This window comes from Rhinatrema bivittatum, chromosome 7, assembly GCF_901001135.1.
Source record: "Rhinatrema bivittatum chromosome 7, aRhiBiv1.1, whole genome shotgun sequence".
NCBI classification, from domain to species: Eukaryota; Metazoa; Chordata; class Amphibia; order Gymnophiona; family Rhinatrematidae; genus Rhinatrema; species Rhinatrema bivittatum.
Window position 1 is genome coordinate 187,101,027 of NC_042621.1, and position 21,296 is coordinate 187,122,322.

At 38.9% G+C, this 21,296-nt stretch overlaps 1 protein-coding gene across 5 annotated transcripts in view; it reads right to left on the minus strand.

Annotated features, from left to right (window-relative positions):
- MAPK8 (mitogen-activated protein kinase 8) overlaps positions 1 to 21,296 on the minus strand; it is a 153,526-nt gene that overhangs the window by 3,965 nt on the left and 128,265 nt on the right. For all 5 annotated transcript variants that reach the window (XM_029609636.1, XM_029609632.1, XM_029609637.1 and 2 more), the window contains exons 11-12: positions 12,969 to 13,032; positions 7,041 to 7,118 (exon numbers count right to left, since the gene is read on the minus strand). In XM_029609636.1, the coding sequence (XP_029465496.1) occupies positions 7,041 to 7,118; positions 12,969 to 13,032 (142 nt within the window). The remainder of the gene's footprint in view (positions 1 to 7,040; positions 7,119 to 12,968; positions 13,033 to 21,296) is intronic.

Sequence of the window (21,296 nt, forward strand, 5' to 3'; positions counted from 1 at the left end):
CTTTTCAGAGTCTGGTTTCTCAGGCTATTTCACTTTTGTTTTCCTGTTTCTATTTTTATATTTAGTCCCTTATTTCTGTATTAGGTAAGGGCCAGTCTGTGTTCTTCCTGTGTGTGTCTGAGGTGCAATACTGCTGCTAGCATCGTTTTTCTTTGTAGGGATTTGTAGCAGTCTTGCTTGTTCTGTTATCCCAGTAGGTGAAGTATTAATGTTCTAGGGCCTGGTGTAGTATTTGCATTGTTTCTTTTTCATAAAGTTGCTGTTATTTGAGACGAGAGAGTCAGTGCTGTTATATGGTATGGAAAGGTTCTAGGAGCCTTTATTTTTTATTTTGCAGGGGTTTGTGTTACTTCACAAAATGTTTAGCAGTGAAGGGAGTCTTTTTTTTTTTTTTTGCTGAGGTGAATCCAGAATTTGAATATAGCTTTTTTTTCATGTTGGGTTTTAATGTGAATTTTCATAGTTTTGCTCTGCACCCTCTCTCATGATTATAGCTATTTTATTGTAGTTAAGGTGATCTCTGCCTTTCTGGAAAGAGGATTCGAGAAAGAATACATTGCTTTTGTTTTATGACATAATTGATTGGATCTGATGTTTATGTGTTCTTTGCTCTTTACCTGATACTCTTGTTTATTTAATTGCAATAATTATAACAAATTAATACAGATTAATAAGGCATTTTATGTTGGTAAGTGATTGAAATAACACAAGTTAAGAACATAAGAAATTGCCATGCTGGGTCAGACCAAGGGTCCATCAAGCCCAGCATCCTGTTTCCAACAGAGGCCAAAACCAGGCCACAAGAACCTGGCAATTACCCAAACACCAAGAAGATCCCATGCTATTGATGCATAAATTTCACAGAACTGCTGGTCCAAAGTTACTGTCGCCTCAGGACATGCTGTCTAGAGCTTAGCAGGATATGAAGGTGTGAATAGGTGACCAAGTAGCAGTTTTGCAAATATCGTCAATAGAAGTGGCCCTGCGATGGGCTACTGGTCACCATGGTTTTCACTTTATGAGCCTTGGCAAGAGTCTAATTTGTAAGCCAGCTAGTGCATAACATACAATCAGCTAGCTAAATCAAAGTAAGTTTGGCAAATATCCTTCTAATCTATTGAGATCAAAGGACAAGAACAGTTGAGAAGTTTGAAGGAGAGGTTGAGACCTCTTTAGGTAATATGTCAAAGTTTTCTTGCAGTCCAAGAATTGAAGAGCTTGTTCTCCTTTGTGCACATGTGGTCATGAAAGGAACCTATAAAGAACAATAGCTTGATTGATGTGGAATGCAGATTCCACTTTTGGAAATAACTTGCAGAAGTTTAGAACCACCCTAATGAAAATAAACTAAAAGGTATGGTACACTTTCAAATAATAGAAGCACATTTAAGACTAATCGGAGAAAATTCTTTTTCACTCAACGCACAATTAAGCTCTGGAATTTGTTGCCAGAGGATGTGGTTAGTGCAGTTAGTGTAGCTGGGTTCAAAAAGGGTTTGGATAAGTTCTTGGAGGAGAAGTCCATTAACTGCTATTAATCAAGTTTACTTAGGGAATAGCCACAGCTATTAATTGCATCAGTAGCATGGGATCTTCTTAGTGTTTGGGTAATTGCCAGGTTCTTGTGGCCTGGTTTGGCCTCTGTTGGAAACAGGATGCTGGGCTTGATGGACCCTTGGTCTGACCCAGCATGGCAATTTCTTATGTTCTTATATAAATATGAAACCAGAGCCTGTAATTCACTTTCTATTCTCGCTGAGGAGACAGCCACGAGAAACATTTTCCAGGTTACTTCAAGTCCATTGAGTCAAGAGGTTTCATGAGTTGATCTAGGATGATACAGAGGTCCCAAGGCACTGGAGGTTTATTGTCTGGAGGCTCTGAATGCCAAAAGAAGGAGAGAGATTGGAACACCATCCACCTGTTAGTGAAGGCTTGCATTAGTGCTGAAATGAATGACTAAAGAGGTGGTAAGGCCAGAGGATGAAAGTAGAATAGATATTGAAGCAAGTCTCTTGGGCCACAGGAGAAGGGATCCAGTTGTTTGGTCCTACACCAAGTCAAGAACCTCTTCCATTTGAAGCTATAGAATCTCCTGGTTGAAATTTTCTTAAGGAAAATCAGAGCATCCTCCACCTCTTTGGGAAAGAATAAGATGAAATTACTTCATGAGGAAAATTACACCAGCATAGTATGTTCGGATGACAGAGCCTGCCACTCTCCTGAGTGATGAAAATTGGAGACATCCACAATGGAACCACTGACTGAATTGACAGATGGATAATATATGGATAACACATTTACAGTGGACAGGCTGGTGCAGTAGGGATTTTACTCTCCTTGTCTTGAAGGACCATATGGACAATTCTGGCAAGTGGAACAAATGATGGGTACACAGAGTAGACCAATGCTCCAGTATAGCATAAAAGTGTTGGGAGCTGATTTATAGCTGCTCTGAAGCATGGGCAGAACTTTGAAATGTCTTTTGTTTTCTGTAGGCAAACATGTTGATCACCACTTTTCCCCAGTGACTGAACAAGTCGTCATCAGTGATTCTTTGATCAAAGGACCAATCATGTGATTGTAACACACTGCTAAAATGGTCTGCCAACATATTCTGGATTCTCGGAAGAGAGGTCGCCTAGTGATAGGCACTGTAGCGTCTTGCCCACAAAGATTTGTCTGGCTCCTGGCAGAGGGTATAAAAACCTGCACCACCCTTCATATCTATGTAGAATATAGCCTCTTGTTTGCCAGGCTCAAATATTTAGGGGACAGCCATGTTAGTCTGGTGCAGCAAAAATGATAAGAGGCAGGTGGCACCTTGGAGACTAACCAATTTACTGAGGCATGCACTTTCGAGGACAGAGTCCACTTAATCAGATGCGTAATGTGTTTTTTTGTGTGTCCCTCAGTGGCCTTTTATGGACTGTTCCAAGCTCAGGTTGATGGTGAGGAGGAGTTTGTTAAATTCTTGGTGAAATTCTTTAAGTGCTTCAAAGTCCATGAGTCCACATGATGATGTCATCAATGTACCTTAGGTATATTGGATCAAGATTCTCTTTCCCAAAATGAGCTGAGAGAAAGCCTTCAGAGCATAGCAAATGGCCCAAAGCTCCAGGTGATTAAATTGCAGATGACTCTCCACTGAGGACCACAATCCTTGGGTTCACATCTTACTAGTGTTGCCTCCCAGCCCTTGGGAGGCCCATCACTTGATGCAGTAGAATGTGCAACAAGAGATCCACCTTTAGAACTTCCAGAATTATCCATCATTGAAGGGATGCTCATCCCAGAGAGCACAGAGATTTGGTGGTATAACAGCTGGTGAAACTGATTCAATTGGTTTAGGAGGTCCCACTCAAGGCTCTGTATGTGCAGACAAATAAGAAGAACCACATGCACTGCAACAGCCATATGCATGAGAAGGAACAAGACCAACCTTGCTGATGCTCGGTCTTGTTGAAGGCGAGACTTTACTATGCCCATCAGCAATGTGGCACTTTTGATGGGGAGAAATACTTTTTCCCCAAGGAATTGAATTGTATGAATTGAATTGTATGAATTGAATTGTATGAATTGAATTCTCTGGGTCTGAAACAGATTTGAGGTGGGGGTCTGAATGCAATCAAAAACTGGCCCTGGGCTTAGACTTTTGGCTGCTGCTTTCCCTTTGTCAATCTTGAGTAGTAAACTGCTGCTGAAGTGTGGAAGGAGCTCAATGACACTGAAAAGAGTGGATGGCACATCTTTGGAAGATTAGATGCTTACAGGAAGAATACTAGTGTCAGGCATGAGCCAGCTGGCCGCAATCAATGACGACAGTAAGGTGGACTAATGCTCCTTAATCAGAGCCACCATCAACTGAACTTTGTCGTCAAATAAGTTGTCTCCTATAGAGGAATACATCTATGAAATGATCAGTTCATGCTCTTAGAGGCCATTTGCCCATAACTATGCAAGCATTCAGGCTCTTTTTAAAGCAGCCAAACTTCTGGCTGCTGTATTAAAAGCTTTATAAACCAAATGAATAAGGTATTTCTCTTATTCCTCCACTACTTGATGGAAGTCTGTCTGCTTTGGGTCGAAGATTCTATCAAGGATTTTAGCTTTGGCATGCATTTGTAAAAATATTGTACCATGTAGAGATAGTGATCTACAATCTGGGTTCTCAGCATGGAACTCTGGAAGACCTTTTTCTCCAAACAGATCCATCACTTTAGGAACCTATCCAAGAGGCATGTTCAGAGTGATCATAAGTGCACTTACATGTTTCAACACTAACTCCCACCATCACAGAGTGGTGCAGCAATTGGAATACACCAAGTCCTGGGGTAGCCTAAATACTGTACTTCAGATCCAGTTTTCAGGGTACTGGAAGGCACAATGCAGGCATCTACCTCATTATCTCATCTCAAGGTGCTGGAGAGGTTTGCGAACTGGGATAGTCCAGTGAAGGGTGAATGAACTGAAGAAGGCTGAAAACATCTATTCCACGGTCCTTTACCTTCCTGATACTGATGGACAGTGTCTTTGCCAGTTTATCCAAGAACATGGAATAGCAAAGGTACTTCATGGATGAGGTATACTAAGACAAATCCAGCAGCGGATCTGAGAGAATCCCCATGGACTCCTCCTTGTGACCAAAACACAGGGGGAACATTAAGCCACGACCCTGATGATGAAAATGGAGAATGAAGAGATCTCTGCAGGTCCAAAGGGGAAATGTCCAGTAGGAACTCAGAATGAACCAAACCCACTCCTTCCCCCCCCTTCTGATTCATGAAGGGACTTCCCTGGAAATAAAATACATCACCTCATGGTGAGGAGTTACTCACAATGCTGGAAGCTTTTGTGGAGAGGTACACACGGGTGTGGGACTTGGGGTAGCCTCACTATGTGAGCAAATTTTCTCAATCTTGGACAAGAAAACATGAAACACTGATTCCAAATCCAGTTGGCAGAGTCACTGGTCTAAAAAACCTCTCTTTTTTTAAATTTTTCAATTTAAAAAGTCCAACAATCTTCTTTTATTCCATTAATGTACTACGTCTCTTATTAGATTTAAATAAAGCAGAAGTATGCCCTGCAGAAATTACTAAATTCCTCTTGAATTATAAAACATCAGCATCTTAACGCCCCATTGTCTTCTCATATAATGATCGTGGGTTTCTTTAACGCTGGAAATCAAACTTCTGAAAAACACAGACATTGCCAACGTTTCGTATATGCTGCATTAGGGCAAGCTCTGTGTCTTTATTTATTTATTTTTAAAGAAATCTCAGATCCCTGTTTATTTCTCCATATTCCATCGGGCTATACTATCATATCATGGCTCTTGCATCTTTTAAGAATACTCCCAATGACTTTGAAATGAACCAATCAGCTTTCCTTCAAATTTGTCTTGATTAGATTATAAGCTCTACTGAGAAGGGACTACCTCTTATGTGTTTTTGTACATCACTGCGTACATCTAACAGTGCTATAGAAGTGTTTAATAGTAGTGGTATTAGCAGTAGTAGTGGTAGTAATAATAATAATAGTAGTAATAGTCTTTTGGGCCTATGATCTGAAGTGTTTCACTCCAATACCACCTATGGCATCTTGGTCTGCCAGGCTGAGTGTATTCACTGAGCTTTAGAATGTGAACTATGTGCCGATGACATGGACTGCGCACTGGTCAGCTTCTGGTCAGAGTAAAATAAATGGTTCAGTGTCATGGGGATCTTCTATACCATGTATGCCCGGCAGAAATTACTAAATTCCTCTTGAATCATAAAACATCAGCATCTTAATGTCCCATTGTCTTCTCATATAATCGTGGGTTTCTTTAACCCTGGAAATCAAACTTCTGAAAAACACCGACATTGATGAGACTCCTGCCTTAGTGCCAATCTTCAGATCATAAGGGGATGGCCCACATATCACTTAGGTGCTCTTCTCAGATCCTCACCAGGTGCCACAGGTTTCCAGGCCACATTCAATTCCTGACCTAATGCAGATTATGGAACTGGCACCACAAGGTTAGGGGGAGCCTTCTCATGCTAGCAGGAATGAAAGAGTGAAGATTTCTATTTCAATTTCTTGCACAGTGTGTTCCATGACACATCACTCCTATACAAGAAGCGGCTTTTCAGCTTCACGCAGAGACTTTGGGATTTTACCTGCTGATACTTTTCTTAAGGCCTCCATCTTCTAGGTGCAGAACGCTGTGCCTTGGAGAGTATCCGACCACAGCTATAGTAGTCTGAGGAATCATGCTCCAGGTCCAAGCAGCAATGGTTTGTGCATCCGTGATGGTCAGCAAGCACCCAGAGTTGCAGGTTTTAAAGCTGATCACAGCCTTCTTGGCCTTGGGCTTCTCCATTCTTTGATTTCTTCTCCTTTTTTTTGGTAGAATTTGAAAGCTCTGAGGGGCTGCCAAGACAGTGGCAGAAAAATAGAAAGCAACGAGGCAAATAAGGACACTAAGGCGCAAAACCCCCCAAAATTATAAAAAGAGACTCATCCATGCAGTAGTTTGGATGAAGAAAAACTGAGGGACCCACGAGGCAGCGTACTTGTGCGTCCCACACATGCTCAAAAGTTTTTACTGAACACTGACAGCTGGGTCTGTGCCAGTGCCATTGAATGACGTCACCCACACATTCTGGCTAATTCATACCTGCTTGTTGACAACTATTGTACTACATATTTAAATGTGACCTTAGTAACTAGATGTCTTCCTAACAGCACACATTTATGGAATATGGGCAATATGATTATCATGTAGACCAGAAGTGCATATTAGTCTTAACTGATGAGTTCTTAAAAAAAAAAAAACAACAAAACAAAACAGCAGACATTTTCCACTATAAGTAGTGTACTTATTAGATCAACTTTCTTTCATAAAGTTACAATATTCTAAATCAATTGTTTTACAAACATATGTAAGATACAATGTGAAAAAAATTATATTTACATTATAAATATGACAACTGTTTTCTATTTAAAGGAAGATTTATTTAGTAGCCATGCATGCTGAAAATGTTGTAACCAACCTAAAGGAGCTGGTTGGCCACGTACAACTCCGTTCTTGGCTCTTTCTTCCCAGTCCAAGACTTCTTTGTATATCAACTCTAAAAGAAAGATTATACATTTTATTTAAAAAAAAAAAAAAAGTGTTTATTTCTTGGAACACCTAAAAATATGCTCACATCTATGGAGCCTTGTGAGAAGCAGGGACTAAACATGTGGGAAGAATCATGGTAATGGTGTACAGCAGGCAGAATATCTGTATACAGTCTGAAATTGCAAAGATCTGCTTCGCCAAACAAAGCACATATATTACTACTTAAATCACAAGGTATTCACAACACAATTGCTCATCTTGGCTAAAAAACAAAGCAAAGATGAATCAATAAAAGTTTTTAATGCATAAGAACTATAAGACTAAATAATCAGAATAGGCTTGCCTCTGCACAATAACTTTACATCCAATTATAAAGAGAAGAATGTCCACACTGTCAAGTATTTCATGAAAAACATGATAAAAAATATTTACCACTTTCTCTTAGTCATTCATAACAAATATTCTTACAGCTTATCTTATGCCAGAGGCGTTTATGCCTCAGACTTTAGTTATAAAAATCACACTATTTCTAACAATATATGAAAGTAGATAATGTACTTAACAGGAAACCATTTAGCCTTTAACTTTTTAACTGAATAAAATGTATAATGTCCATGTGAGAACACACCTGAAACACAGTAGACACTTTTGGCCTTTTTTCCTCTACCTATCTCAGCTGAGGAAGCAAGATTTTACTTCTCCCTTGCTCTGACATCATCTGAGTAAGACTGGCATGCATAAGAGCTGAATCCCTCAGTGCATTCCTTAGAAAAATTTTGAAGAGCCCTAGGAGAAATAAGTTCAGCGAGAGTCTTCCTTGAACTGGGAGTCCCTCGATCTCCTGAGAATTTACTCTGGGGGAGAATCTGCATCCCTGGTGTCTTAGTTACTTCTTATAGTCAAGAAGAGAAAGGGTTTCATTTGGGTTGTTCAGTTGGCGCCTGTTTTGTACCCACAACTGATTCAGTCAACCCCGGATAGGTTCATGACTCTCCTGCGTCAAGTTAAAGATTTGGGAAGGAATGGGCTTGGTGCTCCAGCACTGGATCCCAAAGCGACTGATATCTCTTGCTATCAGGATTAGGTGGAGTGTCTGTAGCAGGGATTATAACAATAGGGACAAGGTCTGGGAAAGACACAACCCAGTTACTTATTAGAGAACTCTCTGCTAATAGCTTTGCTTTATCACTGGCATCTCCCCATTCTGTTGCAGAGTCAAGAAATTCAGACATACACTGTTAAACAATTGATAGTAACTCTGGACTCTCTATGAACTGCCATTGTTGGTTTAGGGAAAGCCCTGACGAAGAGATAATAGTACTTTATCATCATTAACCAAGCTACATGCTGGGTTAAAAACTCAGCAGCAAGTGGTTGGAGAACTCTTGTGAACTTGGGCAAGTCACTTCACCCTCCATTGCCTCAGATACAGACAGATTGTGAGCCCACTGGGGATAGGAAAATGCCTACAGTACCTGAATGTAATCTGCTTTCAAAAAACCCAAAAAGCAGAATATAATATAATGTTTAGGACTATGCATAGTCACTTCTCGAATAACTGCATTTATATATTTAGAGGTGGCTATTGTTGAGATTAAGCGTACAGAAATTCAAGGATGTGAAGATGCGTGATTAAAGATAAGAATACTGTACAACAAACTAGAAATGTTGGAAAAATCAATGTAAGAGATGTAATTTATATTTACTAAATTTTCCAAAGGGTCTTTTGAGACCCCTTATTGATATGTTGAACATATTCTATCAGGAAATTTTGAAAGTTCCTTTGGAATATATTCCACCAATAACCAAGGTGTTTTATCTTCCTACTGTTCCTAGGGGATCTACTGATCAAGGTGTTTTGACGAGAGCTGAATTATCAATGAATAAACTTTATCTTGCTGCCTTTTTGCAAGATTCTCATTTAGAAATTTCCTCTAGAGCTATTTTGCTGATGTTTTTTTCTTTAGAACTAGATAAATACTGAACTTCAAAGATGTTTTATCAGCATGTTTTTGGGTCATAAAATAGCAATGGCCCCGTTATGTATCTAAAGGTGCAAATTACCTTACTCAGGTAAGGTGCAAATTGTTTTTGAGTAGGAAGCAGGACATAACTTTGATGGGAATGTCTTTTGCGTTACAATTTCCCTGTAAGTGTGAAAAACTTAGGCAAGAAAAATGTTTTCTATGAACCCCATCCATTACATTTGTTTTTATTTTCCCCGATGACTATTTTTTATAAACTTTAAAAAAAATTGTTATTCCTCCGTCTGATGACATGCATTTCCTTGCAGAAACTCATTTTTTTTTATATTTGTGGAAACTTATAGATGAAGAATAACCACCCCCCCCCTCCAAATTAGGATTGTCTCAGATGGGTGGACAAAGCTCTAAGGCAAGTAAGAATACTTAGGTAAGTACATCTTTAAACACTAACATGTGGAAAGCTATGCATATCAATGCCCATTATATGATTAAAAACAAAAAATAAAAATCTAGAAGTACTCATGGAAGAGGCTGACTTGGGTATAGGGTGGTCACAGAGATGTGGTACACAAAGAACCATGACTGGGAGATAATTATATCTAGTTATAATCCAGTCAGGAAGGCTAGGTAAATTGTTGGCACCTGTTTAGTGGATAAAATTAATTATTTTTTCTAACATTAATGTTTGTGCCTTATTGTAAACCGTTGTGATGGTTTACAACGGTATAGAAAAGTTTTTAAATAAATAAATAAAATAAATAAATAGGTGGCATTACATATATAAAATATTAACACAACAGAACTGCAGGGTTTACAAGGTAACGAGGAGATACTGAGCTAAAATGGAAACAGGGAATGGGACATCTTTTTTTATTGGTGTAATATACAGACCTTTGCAGGCAGAAAAAATGGTCAGAGATTTAAACGAACACAGTTACAAAATCGCTGTGAAACAGGGGGTGCGCTATTGTTAAGTTATTTCAATCTACCAGATGTTGATTAGGATATCCTGGCTGTGGTGTCTTCTAGAAGCAGGAAGATCTTGGACTGTCTGCAGGAAGAAGAACTGTTCTGGCAACTAGAAACAAAAACTGAGGAGGGGGGGGGGCGCAATACTGGACCTGGTACTTACAAATGGGAGGAGAGTTTCTGATGTCATGGTAGGGGATCACCAAATGGTGGGAGTCAATATTAGAGCATAGGTAACTAGTAGAAAGACAAGGTTAGTGTTCCTAAACTAAAAGAGATCGCAGAAAGAGAAAGATAGGCAACAATATCTGGAAAAGCTAAGAGAAGCTGGGGAAGTAGTCAAGAAAAAGAAGACACATGGAAGAAAAAAATAGCTAACATTATAAAATAAAGACGACAAGACACTAAGATATAGTGGTGAAAGGAGAAAGTTGAAAAATGATTGTGTATGGGGAGGGGGGCGAATATGTAGAAGCGGACAAGAAGAAAGTGGAATTGCTTAACAAATATTTCTGCTCAGTGTTTACTGATAGGGGGGGGGGGGCATGTAATAGGACAAAAGAAAATGGCCACAATTAGAAATGAAAGAGAGGGAGACTTCAAACAATTTTCAGAAGACAGTTCAGAATGAGCAAGAAAAACTAAAAGCACATTAAGCAATGGGGCTGGAGGGGGATACATCCGAGGGTATTAAGGGAACTCAGGGAAGTTCTGGCTGACCTTTTCAGCTCTTCTTCTGAGTTGGGAGTGGTTCCAAAGACATGGAGGCAGGTGGATGCGGTTCCTCTTCACAAAGACGGAAGTGAGGAGGAGTCTGACTTCAGTGGTAAATTGATGAAACTGTTGCTAAAACAAAGGATAGTGCAGTTTCTGGAATCCAATGGATTACAGAATCTGAGACACCATTTTACCAGAGGTAGAGCTTGTCAGATGAATCTAATAAATTTCGGTGACCGGATGACCAGAAAGTTGGACCATAGGAGTGAGCTAGATGTAGTGTACTTGGATTCCAGCAAGGTCTCTGACATGGTTCCACGTAGGCGACTTATGAACAAACTGAGTGCCCTAGGTATGGGTTCTAAAGTGACTAAGTTAGAAAATAGTTGAGTGGAAGATGACAAAGGATAGCAGTAAATGAAGTTTACTTCAAGGAAAACAAGGTTACCAGCAGTGTGTCGCAGAGATCAGTCCTTGGTCTGGTTCAATATTTTTGTAAGTGATATTGAATAAGGACTATTAAGAAAGGTTTGCCTTTTTGCAGATGATACCAAAATCTGCAACAAGACAGACACCCTGAAGGGTGTGGATGTAATGTGAAGGGTTTTAGTGAAGCTTGAGGAATTGTTTAAAGCAGAGTTGACCAACTCTGGCCCTCGAAAGCCACAAACAGGCCAGGTTTTCAAGTTATCCACAATGAATATTCATGAGATAGATTTACATACAATGGAGAGAGTGCCTGCAAATCTCTCATGCATATTTCTTTGTGGATATCCTGAAAACCTGGCCTGTTGTTCTCGAGCACCTGGAGTTGGTCATCCATGGTCTAGAGACTTGTAGCTATGACTTAATGCTAAAAAAAAAAAAAAAAAAAAAGGCAGGATACTGCATTTGGATTGCAAAAACCCAAGATAGTACAGTATAGAAAGTGAAGTTCTTCTGTACACAAAACAAGAGCTGATCTGGAGGAGATCATATCTGATGATCTTAAGGTGGTGGCAAAAACCATTAAGGATACTTGGGTACACAGGAAGAGGGATAGCTAGCAGTTAAAAGGAGGCAACAGTGCCTCTACAGTGCCTTTAACATATTCACACCCTTTTACATTTTTCAAATTCTGTGGTCTACAAAACACAAAATCAAGATGCATAAATGTAGGAGTTTCACTAATCTAAACATACACTATATCATGAAAACACAATTATAGAAATATTCCAAAAGCAATTAAGATCAAAAAATAAAAACATTCTTGAATTCATAGGTCTTCATGCTCTTTGGTGGAAGCCCCCATTTGCAGCCACAGCAGTCATGAATCATACAGGTTATGGAGGTAATTTTCAAGAAGGATTGACGCACATAAATGGGTTTTTGAAAATTGCTACTTTTATGCATGCAACGCCTTCAAAATGTAACTGAATTTTCAAAATGTTTTATGTGCATAAATGGGCTTTTGAAAATTGCTATAAAATATGCCACTTTTACACGTGCAAATCCTTTGAAAATTCACTCCTAAAGTGTCTACCAAAGAAAGGAGGCTCTGGGATGAAGGGGAAAGGGAGTAGGTTCGTCTAAGGATTTCTTTACAGAAAGGCTGGTGGACACAAGGAACAGCCTCTCTCTGGAAATGATGGAGAAAAGAGCAGTGTCAGAATTCAGGAAAGCATGGAACAAGCCCGGAGGATCCGAGTGCACTCTTTTATAACAGAAATTTTATACTCGTTTTACTAAGTAAGAGCAGCAAAATTTGATATGAAAGAGCGCACTATTTCTAAAATATACATTAGTGAAATCAGAAGGCAATATTGAACAACGTATAAGGACAATGGAACTATGATTAGAATGACTTTTTCTGTTACTAAGTGAGTTTTTCCACACATGGCCGTCCAATATTAGAGCATATAGTTAAATTATAAAAGAATAATTTAGGCAGGGGCTTTTATTTATTTATTTTTCCAAAATGTAATTTTTCACTTCAGACTTTTGGATTCAATTACTAGTTGGAGCCAAATTAAAATGTTGAACATTTCTCAGCTATTCTGCAAATACAGGCTAACAGAACCCCCAAAATGGTATACAAAAGGACTATTTCCCGTTTCTGGAAAACAGAATTGAAAGAATGATTATGATTTTATTTTTTTTTAATAAAAAGTAAAATACTAAGGAAACAGTATGCATATTCTTTCTACCTTTCCATTCTTCTATTGTGTGTTCTCTCTCATCCAGTTGCTTATCAGGAATCTTTGGTGGAGGCTACAAAAATATTTAAAGTTCAGTGAAACACTACATGTGAAAGTAATAAAAGCTAAATACAAGATCTTCCTCCCCCAACCCAGAAATAGTTATTTGCCGATCAACTACCCATGTGTTTTAGGTCTATGCAATAATTTAGTAAGGGCTTTGAAGATAATCTCACTCCATAAGAAGCAGTTTGAGGACAGAAACCACACAGTTTTGCAGTTTGTTTACTTCAACCTTCATGAACCCATAACTTTCTCTCTCTTTGTATATACATACACATATACAGAGGCTTGCAAAAAGAGTTCAACCCCCTAAAAAGTCAGTAGATTTGTATGATTACAAATGATACACAGATTGTTCCAGACAGTAGGTTTACTGCTCTTAAAGTAAATTTTCAAAGTCACAATTCATTATTTATCTACTTTTTTTCTAAAATAAAATTAAAAACTGAAAAATGCTGCTTGCATAAGTATTCAACCTCTTCAGACTAATTACCTTTTGCTGCAAAAACAGCTTTAAGTCTGTTGGGGTAAATTTCTACCAGCTTTGCACACTGTTTGGAAGAGATTTTTGTCCATTTGTCCTGGCAGATTTGTCCAGATTGTTCAAGTTGATTGGATGATGCTTATGGACTGCAATTTTCAAACAGTGCCACAGATTCTTGACTGGATTGAGATCTGGACTTTGACTTAGCCAATGTAGAACATTCACCTTTGTGCTGTTCAACCACTCCCTGTGTTGCTTTGCCCTTGTCCTTGGGATCACTGTCCTGCTGAAAGGTGAACTTTCCCCCAAGTTTTAGGTTTTTTTTTTAGCAGACTGAGGTAGGTTGTCTTGCAATATTTCCCTGTATGTTTGCACCATCCATCCTTCAATGTTAACAAGATGCCCACTCCCCATTAAGGTAAAGCATCCCCACAACATGATGCTGCCTACATACTTTACTGTTGGGATGGTGTTTGCTGAGGAATGGGCAGCATTAGGTTTGCACCATACATAGCGTTTTCAATTTTGGCCAAAAAGCTCCATTTTTTCTCATCTGACCACAAAACGTTATCCCACATTTTAGCTGGGTCACACTGATGCTTTCTGGCAAACTCCAGACATGCTTTGATGTGGCTTTTCTTCAGTAATGGCTTCTTTCTTGCTAGAAATCCAATATAGGAAAAGGAGATAACTGCTCTCAAAATCTTAGCCACACGAAGGTAGAGAGCAGAGAATATTGAACAGTCCAAACACTTTTAAATTGGAAAGTCATAAATGCAGTACAGTGGGGACCTGGTTGAAAACCACTGTACTGCATTTATGACTTTTGGAGTAGCCGTTTTGAAAAATATACATTAAACTACAGAATTGCGTTCCAATTTAAAAGTGTTTGGACTGTTCAATATTCTTTGCTTCTTTCTTGCTAGAGACAAAGTTCCTGGATGTAATAAATGATGTAATAAATGATTGCTTCATGGAGCAATTGGTTCAGGAACCAACAAGAGAGGGAGCTATTTTAGATTTAATTCTTAGTGGAACGCAGGATTTGGTGAGAGAGGTAATGGTGGTGGGACTACTTGGTAACAGTGATCATAACATGATCAAATTTAAACTAATAACTGGAAGGGGGACAATAAGTAAATCTGCAGCTCTAACACTACATTTTCAAAAGGGAAACTTTGATAAAATGAGGAAAATAGAAAAAAACTGAAAGGTGCAGCTGCAAAGGTTAAAAGTGTTCAACAGGCTTGGACATTGTTTAAAAATACAATCCTAGAGGTGCAGTCCATATGTATTCCACGCATTGAGAAAGGTGGAAAGAAGGCAAAACGATTACCGTCATGGTTAAAAGGTGAGGTGAAAGAGGCTATTTTAGCCAAAACAAATAATCTTCAAAAATTGGAAGAAGGATCCATCTGAAGAAAATAGGATAAAACATAAGCATTGTCAAGTTAAGTGTAAAACATTGATAGGACAGGCGAAGAGAGAATTTGAAATGAAGTTGGCCATAGAGGCAAAAGCTCATCATAAAAACTTTTTAAAATATATCCAAAGCATGAAACCTGTGAGGGAGTCGGTTGGACCATTAGATGACTGAGGTGTTAAAGGGGCTCTTAGGGAAGATAAGGCCATTGCAGAAAGACTAAATGAATTCTTTGTCTCCATGTTTACTAATGAGGATGTTGGGGAGATACCAGTTCCGGAGATGGTTTTCAGGGGTGATGAGTCAGACAAACTGAACGAAATCACTGTGAACCTGGAAGATGTAGTAGGCCAGATTGACAAACTAAAGAGTAGCAAATCACCTGGACCGGATGGTATGCCTCCTAGGGTACTGAAGGAACTAAAAAATGAAATTTCTGATTTATTAGTTAAAATTTGTAACCTATCATTAAAATCATCCATTGTACCTGAAGACTGGAGGGTGGCCAACGTAACCCCAATATTTAAAAAAGGCTCCAGGGGCGATCCAGGTAACTATAGGCCAGTGAGCCTGACTTCAGTGCCGGGAAAAATAGTGGAAACTATTCTCAAGACCAAAATCGTAGTGCATATAGAAAGACATGATTTAATGGAACACAGTCAACATGGATTTACCCAAAGGAAGTCTTGCCTAACAAATCTGCTTCATTTTTTTGAAGGGGTTAATAAGCATGTGGATAAAAGGTGAACTGGTAGATGTGGTGTATTTGTCAAATGCCTTCTGAAAAACCAAAGTCCCTCATAAAGTAATAAGACGAGTGAGGTTATCAAATTTGGACGATACAAAATTATTCAGAGTAGTTAAATCACAAGCAGACTGTGATACATTACAGGAGGACATTGCAAGACTGGAAGATTGGGCATCCAAATGGCAGATGAAATTTAATGTGGACAAGTGCAAGGTGTTGCATATAGGGAAAAATAACCCTTGCTGTAGTTACACGATGTTAGGTTCCATATTAGGAGCTACCACCGAGGAAAAAGATCTAGGCATCATAGTGGATAATACTTTAAATCATCGGCTCAGTGTGCTGCAGCAGTCAAAAAAGCAAAAGAATGTTAGGAATTATTAGGAAAGGAATGGTTAATAAAACGGAAAATGCCATAATGCCTCTAATATTGCTCCATTGCTCCAGTATTCAAGGTGAGACTGCACCTTGAATACTGTGTACAATTCTGGTCGCCGCATCTCAAAAAAGATATTGTTGCGATGGAGAAGGTACAGAGAAGGGCAACTAAAATGATAAAGGGGATGGAACAGCTCCCCTATGAGGAAAGGCTGAAGAGGTTAGGGCTGTTCAGCTTCGAGAAGAGACGGCTGAGGGGGGATATGATAGAGGTCTTTAAGATCATGAGAGGTCTTGAACGAGTAGATGTGACTCGGTTATTTACATAATAGAAGGACTAGGGGGCATTCCAAGAAGTTAGCAAGTAGCACATTTAAGACTAATCGGAGAAAATTCTTTTTTCACTCAACGCACATTAAAGCTCTGGAATTTGTTGCCAGAGAATGTGGTTAGTGCAGTTAGTGTAGCGGGGTTCAAAGAAGGTTTGGATAAGTTCTTGGAGGAGAAATCCATTAACGGCTATTAATCAAGTTTACTTAGGGAATAGCCACTGCTATTTATTGCATCAGTAGCATGGGATCTTCTTAGTGTTTGGGTAATTGCCAGGTTCTTGTGGCCTGGTTTGGCCTCTGTTGGAAACAGGATGCTGTGCTTGATGGACCCTTGGTCTGACCCAGCATGGCAATTTCTTATGCTCTGTTTCTACCCACCCTCCCATACAGACTAGTCTTATGTAGAGCTCTTGATATGGTTGACTGGTGCACCTCCACTCCAGTCTCAGCCACTAAACTCTATAGCTCCTTCAAAAAGGATTGTTGGTCTCTCTGTGGTTTTCCTTACATATCTCCTTCTTGCTCTGTTGCTGAATTCTGAGGGATGGCCTTTTCTAGGCAGTGTCTGGGTGGTATGATACAGCTTGCATTTCCTCACAGTTGATCCAACAGTGCTCACTGGGATAGCCAAGCACTTTGATATTATTTTGTAACCTTTTCCTAAGAACATAAGAAATTGTACTGGGTCAGACCGAGGGTCCATCAAGCTCAGCATCCTGTTTCCAACAGTGGCCAATCCAGGTTACAAGTATCTGGCAAGTACCCAAACATTAAGTAGATCCCATGCTACTAATGCCAGTAATAGCAGTGGCTATTCTCTAAGTCATCTTGATTAATAGCAGTTAATGGACTTATCCTCCAAGAACTTATCCAAACCTTTTTTAATCCCAGATATACTAACTGCTCTAACCACAAACTCGGGTAACAAACTATAGAGCATAAATGTGCATTGAGTGAAAAATAATTTTCTCCAATTTGTTTAAATGTGCTACTTGCTAACTTCATGGAGTGCCTCCTAGTCCTATTATCCAAATGAGTAAATAATCTATGAACATTTACCCATTTCTAGACCTCTCATGATTTTATAGACCTCTATCATATCCCTTCTCAGCAGTCTCTTCTCCAGGCTGAACAGCCCTAACCTCTTTAGCCTTTCCATCCCGTTTATTGTTTTGGTCACCCTTCTCCAGTGCAACTATACCTTTTTTGAGATGCAGCGATCAGAAATGCACACAGTACTCAAGGTGCAGTCTCACGATGTAGTGATACAGAGGCATTATGACATTTTCTTTATTTAAATTTTATTTTTATGCATTTCAAAATTATACATAACATAACAATGTGAGGAAATTAAAGGTTATACATCAACTAGATAACAAGGAATTAACTTCTTCCAATATAATCTTGTAAGATTATTATTAATACTATATTATACCACCCTTAAATAAAAGGTATGCATGAGGGAGTAAACAGCCTAATTAAATAGAGCGAAAAAAATAGGGACTAAGAAAAAAGTAAATACTAAGACAGCCTACACAATTGCCTTATGTACTGATCAGGTCACAGTAGGGTGAGCATCCAAAAAGAATTTTAACTGCGAAGGTTCAAAGAAGATATAATCATTACCCTATTTTATATGGCATTTGCATGGATAACGAACTGTAAATTTAGAATATATCACTAGTGCCTCAGATCTCAAACTAAGGAATTTCTTTTGCCTTTCTTGTGTGGCTTTGGTGATATTAGGGTAAACCCACACTTTTTGGCCATAAAATAATTCTGTACTATTTCTAAAGTACATCCGAAATATATTATTCTTCTCAGCTGTAAAGGCAAAAGTCACTAATAGTACTCCTCTTTTTGTGATTATTTCTTCTTGCGAAAGAAATTCTTGCGATAATTCCAGTAAGTCAGTCACATTCAATTGTTCTTCCACATTTCCTTGGTCTTTTCCAGCTTTCCTTTGCGGCAAAAAATAAGCTTTAGTAATTAATGGGAGTGCCTCTTTCGGAATCTTTAGCTTTTCAGTTAAATAGTTTTTAAATAGTTCCGTAAGTGATATCTGAGGAATAATAGGAAAATTCACCACTCTTATATTTGTACTCCGTAAAGCGTTTTCTATATTTTCCAGTTTCTTATTTTGGACATTTTCAGATTGAATTATATTCTGTTGATTTTTCTCAATCTGTTTCACTTTCTCTTCTACTTCCAAAACTTTTTTTTTCTTGTTTGTTTATTCTTTCAAAAGCAGATTTTGACAGACCTATTATTGCATTTTCTATCGAGGCTAATGCATCCCCCATAATGATTCCATAGATATTTTAGCCGGTTTAACCAGGAAAGGTCTTACTTGTATCTGCTCACCTCCTCGCACGGCCTCAGTATCATTGTCCCGATTAACTTCCAATGTCGACTCATTGGGGTTTGTCGGTTCCCAAATTAGGGGTAGGTAAGCCCCCTGTGGTAAAACCTGAGATTTCTCCAACAGCTTGCTTTTCCCCTCCCCTTCTCGCTTTCCTCCTTGTCTGCTCTCCTTCTGGGCTGTCAGTTCAGCGGGGCTAATCCAAGAAGGCCGACGATGTATCCTTTCCCGCTCTCGGCCGTTGGGGTGGGGACACCGTCTCAGGTGCGCCGGGACTTAGCGAGATCTCCTCGGCCAGTATCGGAGACACTCACTCAACGTCTCCGATTTCAGCGGCCCTCGCTCCCGGCTCCATCGGCGATGACACGAAAAACTTCTCAATGTTAGGTTGTTGAATATTCAAACTTTCAGCGGCAGCTAGGCTTTCACGAAGCCTGGCTTTTCGCTTAGTATGAGGCATGAAATTGTAGACAAAAGTCCAAAATTCAAGAAACAGTGTAAAGCAGTAACAGCGAGAGCTTTCCGCACCTCTTAGTCAATCGCCATCTTGGCCACTCCCCCCGGTACGCATTATGACATTTTCTGCTTTATTCTCCTTTCCATCCTAATAATTCCTAAAATTCTGTTGGCTTTTTTGATTGCCGCAGCACACTGAGCAGACAATATCAATGAATTATCCACTATAATGCTTAGATCTTTTTCCTGGGTGGTAGCTCCTAATATGGAACCACTATAGCTGAGTTATTTTTCCCTATATGCACTTGTCCACATTATATTTCATCTACCATTTGGATGCCCAATCTTCCAATCTTGCAAGATCCTCCTGCAATTTTTCACAATCTGCTTGTGATTCTATCTACTCTGAATAATTTTGTATCATCTGCAAATTTGATTACCTCACTCATATTCCTTTCCAGATCATTCATAAACATATTGAAAAGCAGCGGTCCAAGTACAGATCCCTGAGGCACTCCACTGTTTACCATTATCCACTGAGAAAATTGACCATTTAATCCTGTTTCTTGTCTTTTAACCAGTTTGTAATCCACGAAAGGACATCGCCTATCCCATAACTTTTTAGTTTTCTTAGAAGCCTCCCATGAGGGACTTTGTTAAATGCCTTCTGAAAATGCAAATATACTACATCTACCGTTCCTCTTTATCTACATGTTTACTAACCTCTTCAAAAAAAAGTGACGCAGATTTGTGAGGCAAGACTTTTCTTAGATAAATCCCTGCTATGTTCCATTAAACCATGTCTTCTATATGCTCTGTGATTTTGATCTTTAGAATAGTTTCCACTATTTTTCCTGGCACTGAAGTCAGTCTCACCGGTCTATAGTTTCCCAGATCACCCCTGGATCCCTTTTTAAATACTGGGGTTACATTGTCCACCCTCCAGTCTTTACGTACAATGGATGATTTTAATGATAGGATACAAATTTTAACTAATACATCTGAAATATATTCAGAATGCTGGGGTACATACCATCTGGTCCAGGTGATTTGCTACTCTAGTTTGTCAATCTAGCTTACTACATCCTCCAGGTTCACATTGATTTGGTTCAGTTAATCTGACTCATCACCCTTGAAAACCATCTCTGGAACTGGTATCTCCCCAACATCCCCATTTGTAAATCTAATGGTCCAGCTGACTCTCACAGGTTCCTGCTTTGGATATATTTTAAAAAGTTTTTATTATGAGTTTTTGCCTCTATGGCCATCTTCATTTCAAATTCTCTCTTAGCCTGTCTTATCAATGTTTTATACTTAACTTGACAAAGCTTAAGCTTTTTCCTATTTTCTTCAGTTGAATCCTTCTTCCAATTTTTGAAGAATTTTTTTTTTGTTGGATAAAATAGCCACCTTTACTTCACCTTTTAACTCTGCCAGTAATCATTTTGCCTTCCTGCCACCTTTCTTAATGCATGGAATACATCTGGACTGTGCTTCTAAGATGGTATTTTTAAACAATGTCCACGCCTGCTGTACACTTAACTTTTGCAGCTGCACCTTTCAGTTTTTCTAACTATTGTTCTTATTTTTATAAAAGTTTCCCTTTTTAAAATTTAGGGTTAGAGCTATAGATGTACATATTTCCCCCCCCCCCCCTTCCAATCATTAGTTCAAATTTGATCATGTTATGATCACTATTGCCAAGTGGCCCCACCACCATTACTTTTCTCTCTAGATCCTGAGTTCCATTAAGAATTAGATCTAAAATAACTCCTGTCTCATTAGTTCCTGACTCAATTGCTCCATGAAGCAGTTTATTCCATCCAGGAACTTTATGCCTCTAGCATGTCCTGATGTCATATTTACCCAGTCAATATTGGGGTAATGGAAATCTCCCATTATTAATGCACTGCCAAATTGATTAGCTTCCCTGATTTCTCTTAGCATTTCATCTTTCGTTTCATCATTCTGGCAAGATAGACAGTAATATACTTCTATCACTATACTCTTACTCAACATACAAGAGATTTCTACCCATATAGATTCTGAGCATTTAGTCTCTTGTATGATCTTTATCTTGTTTAACTCTAT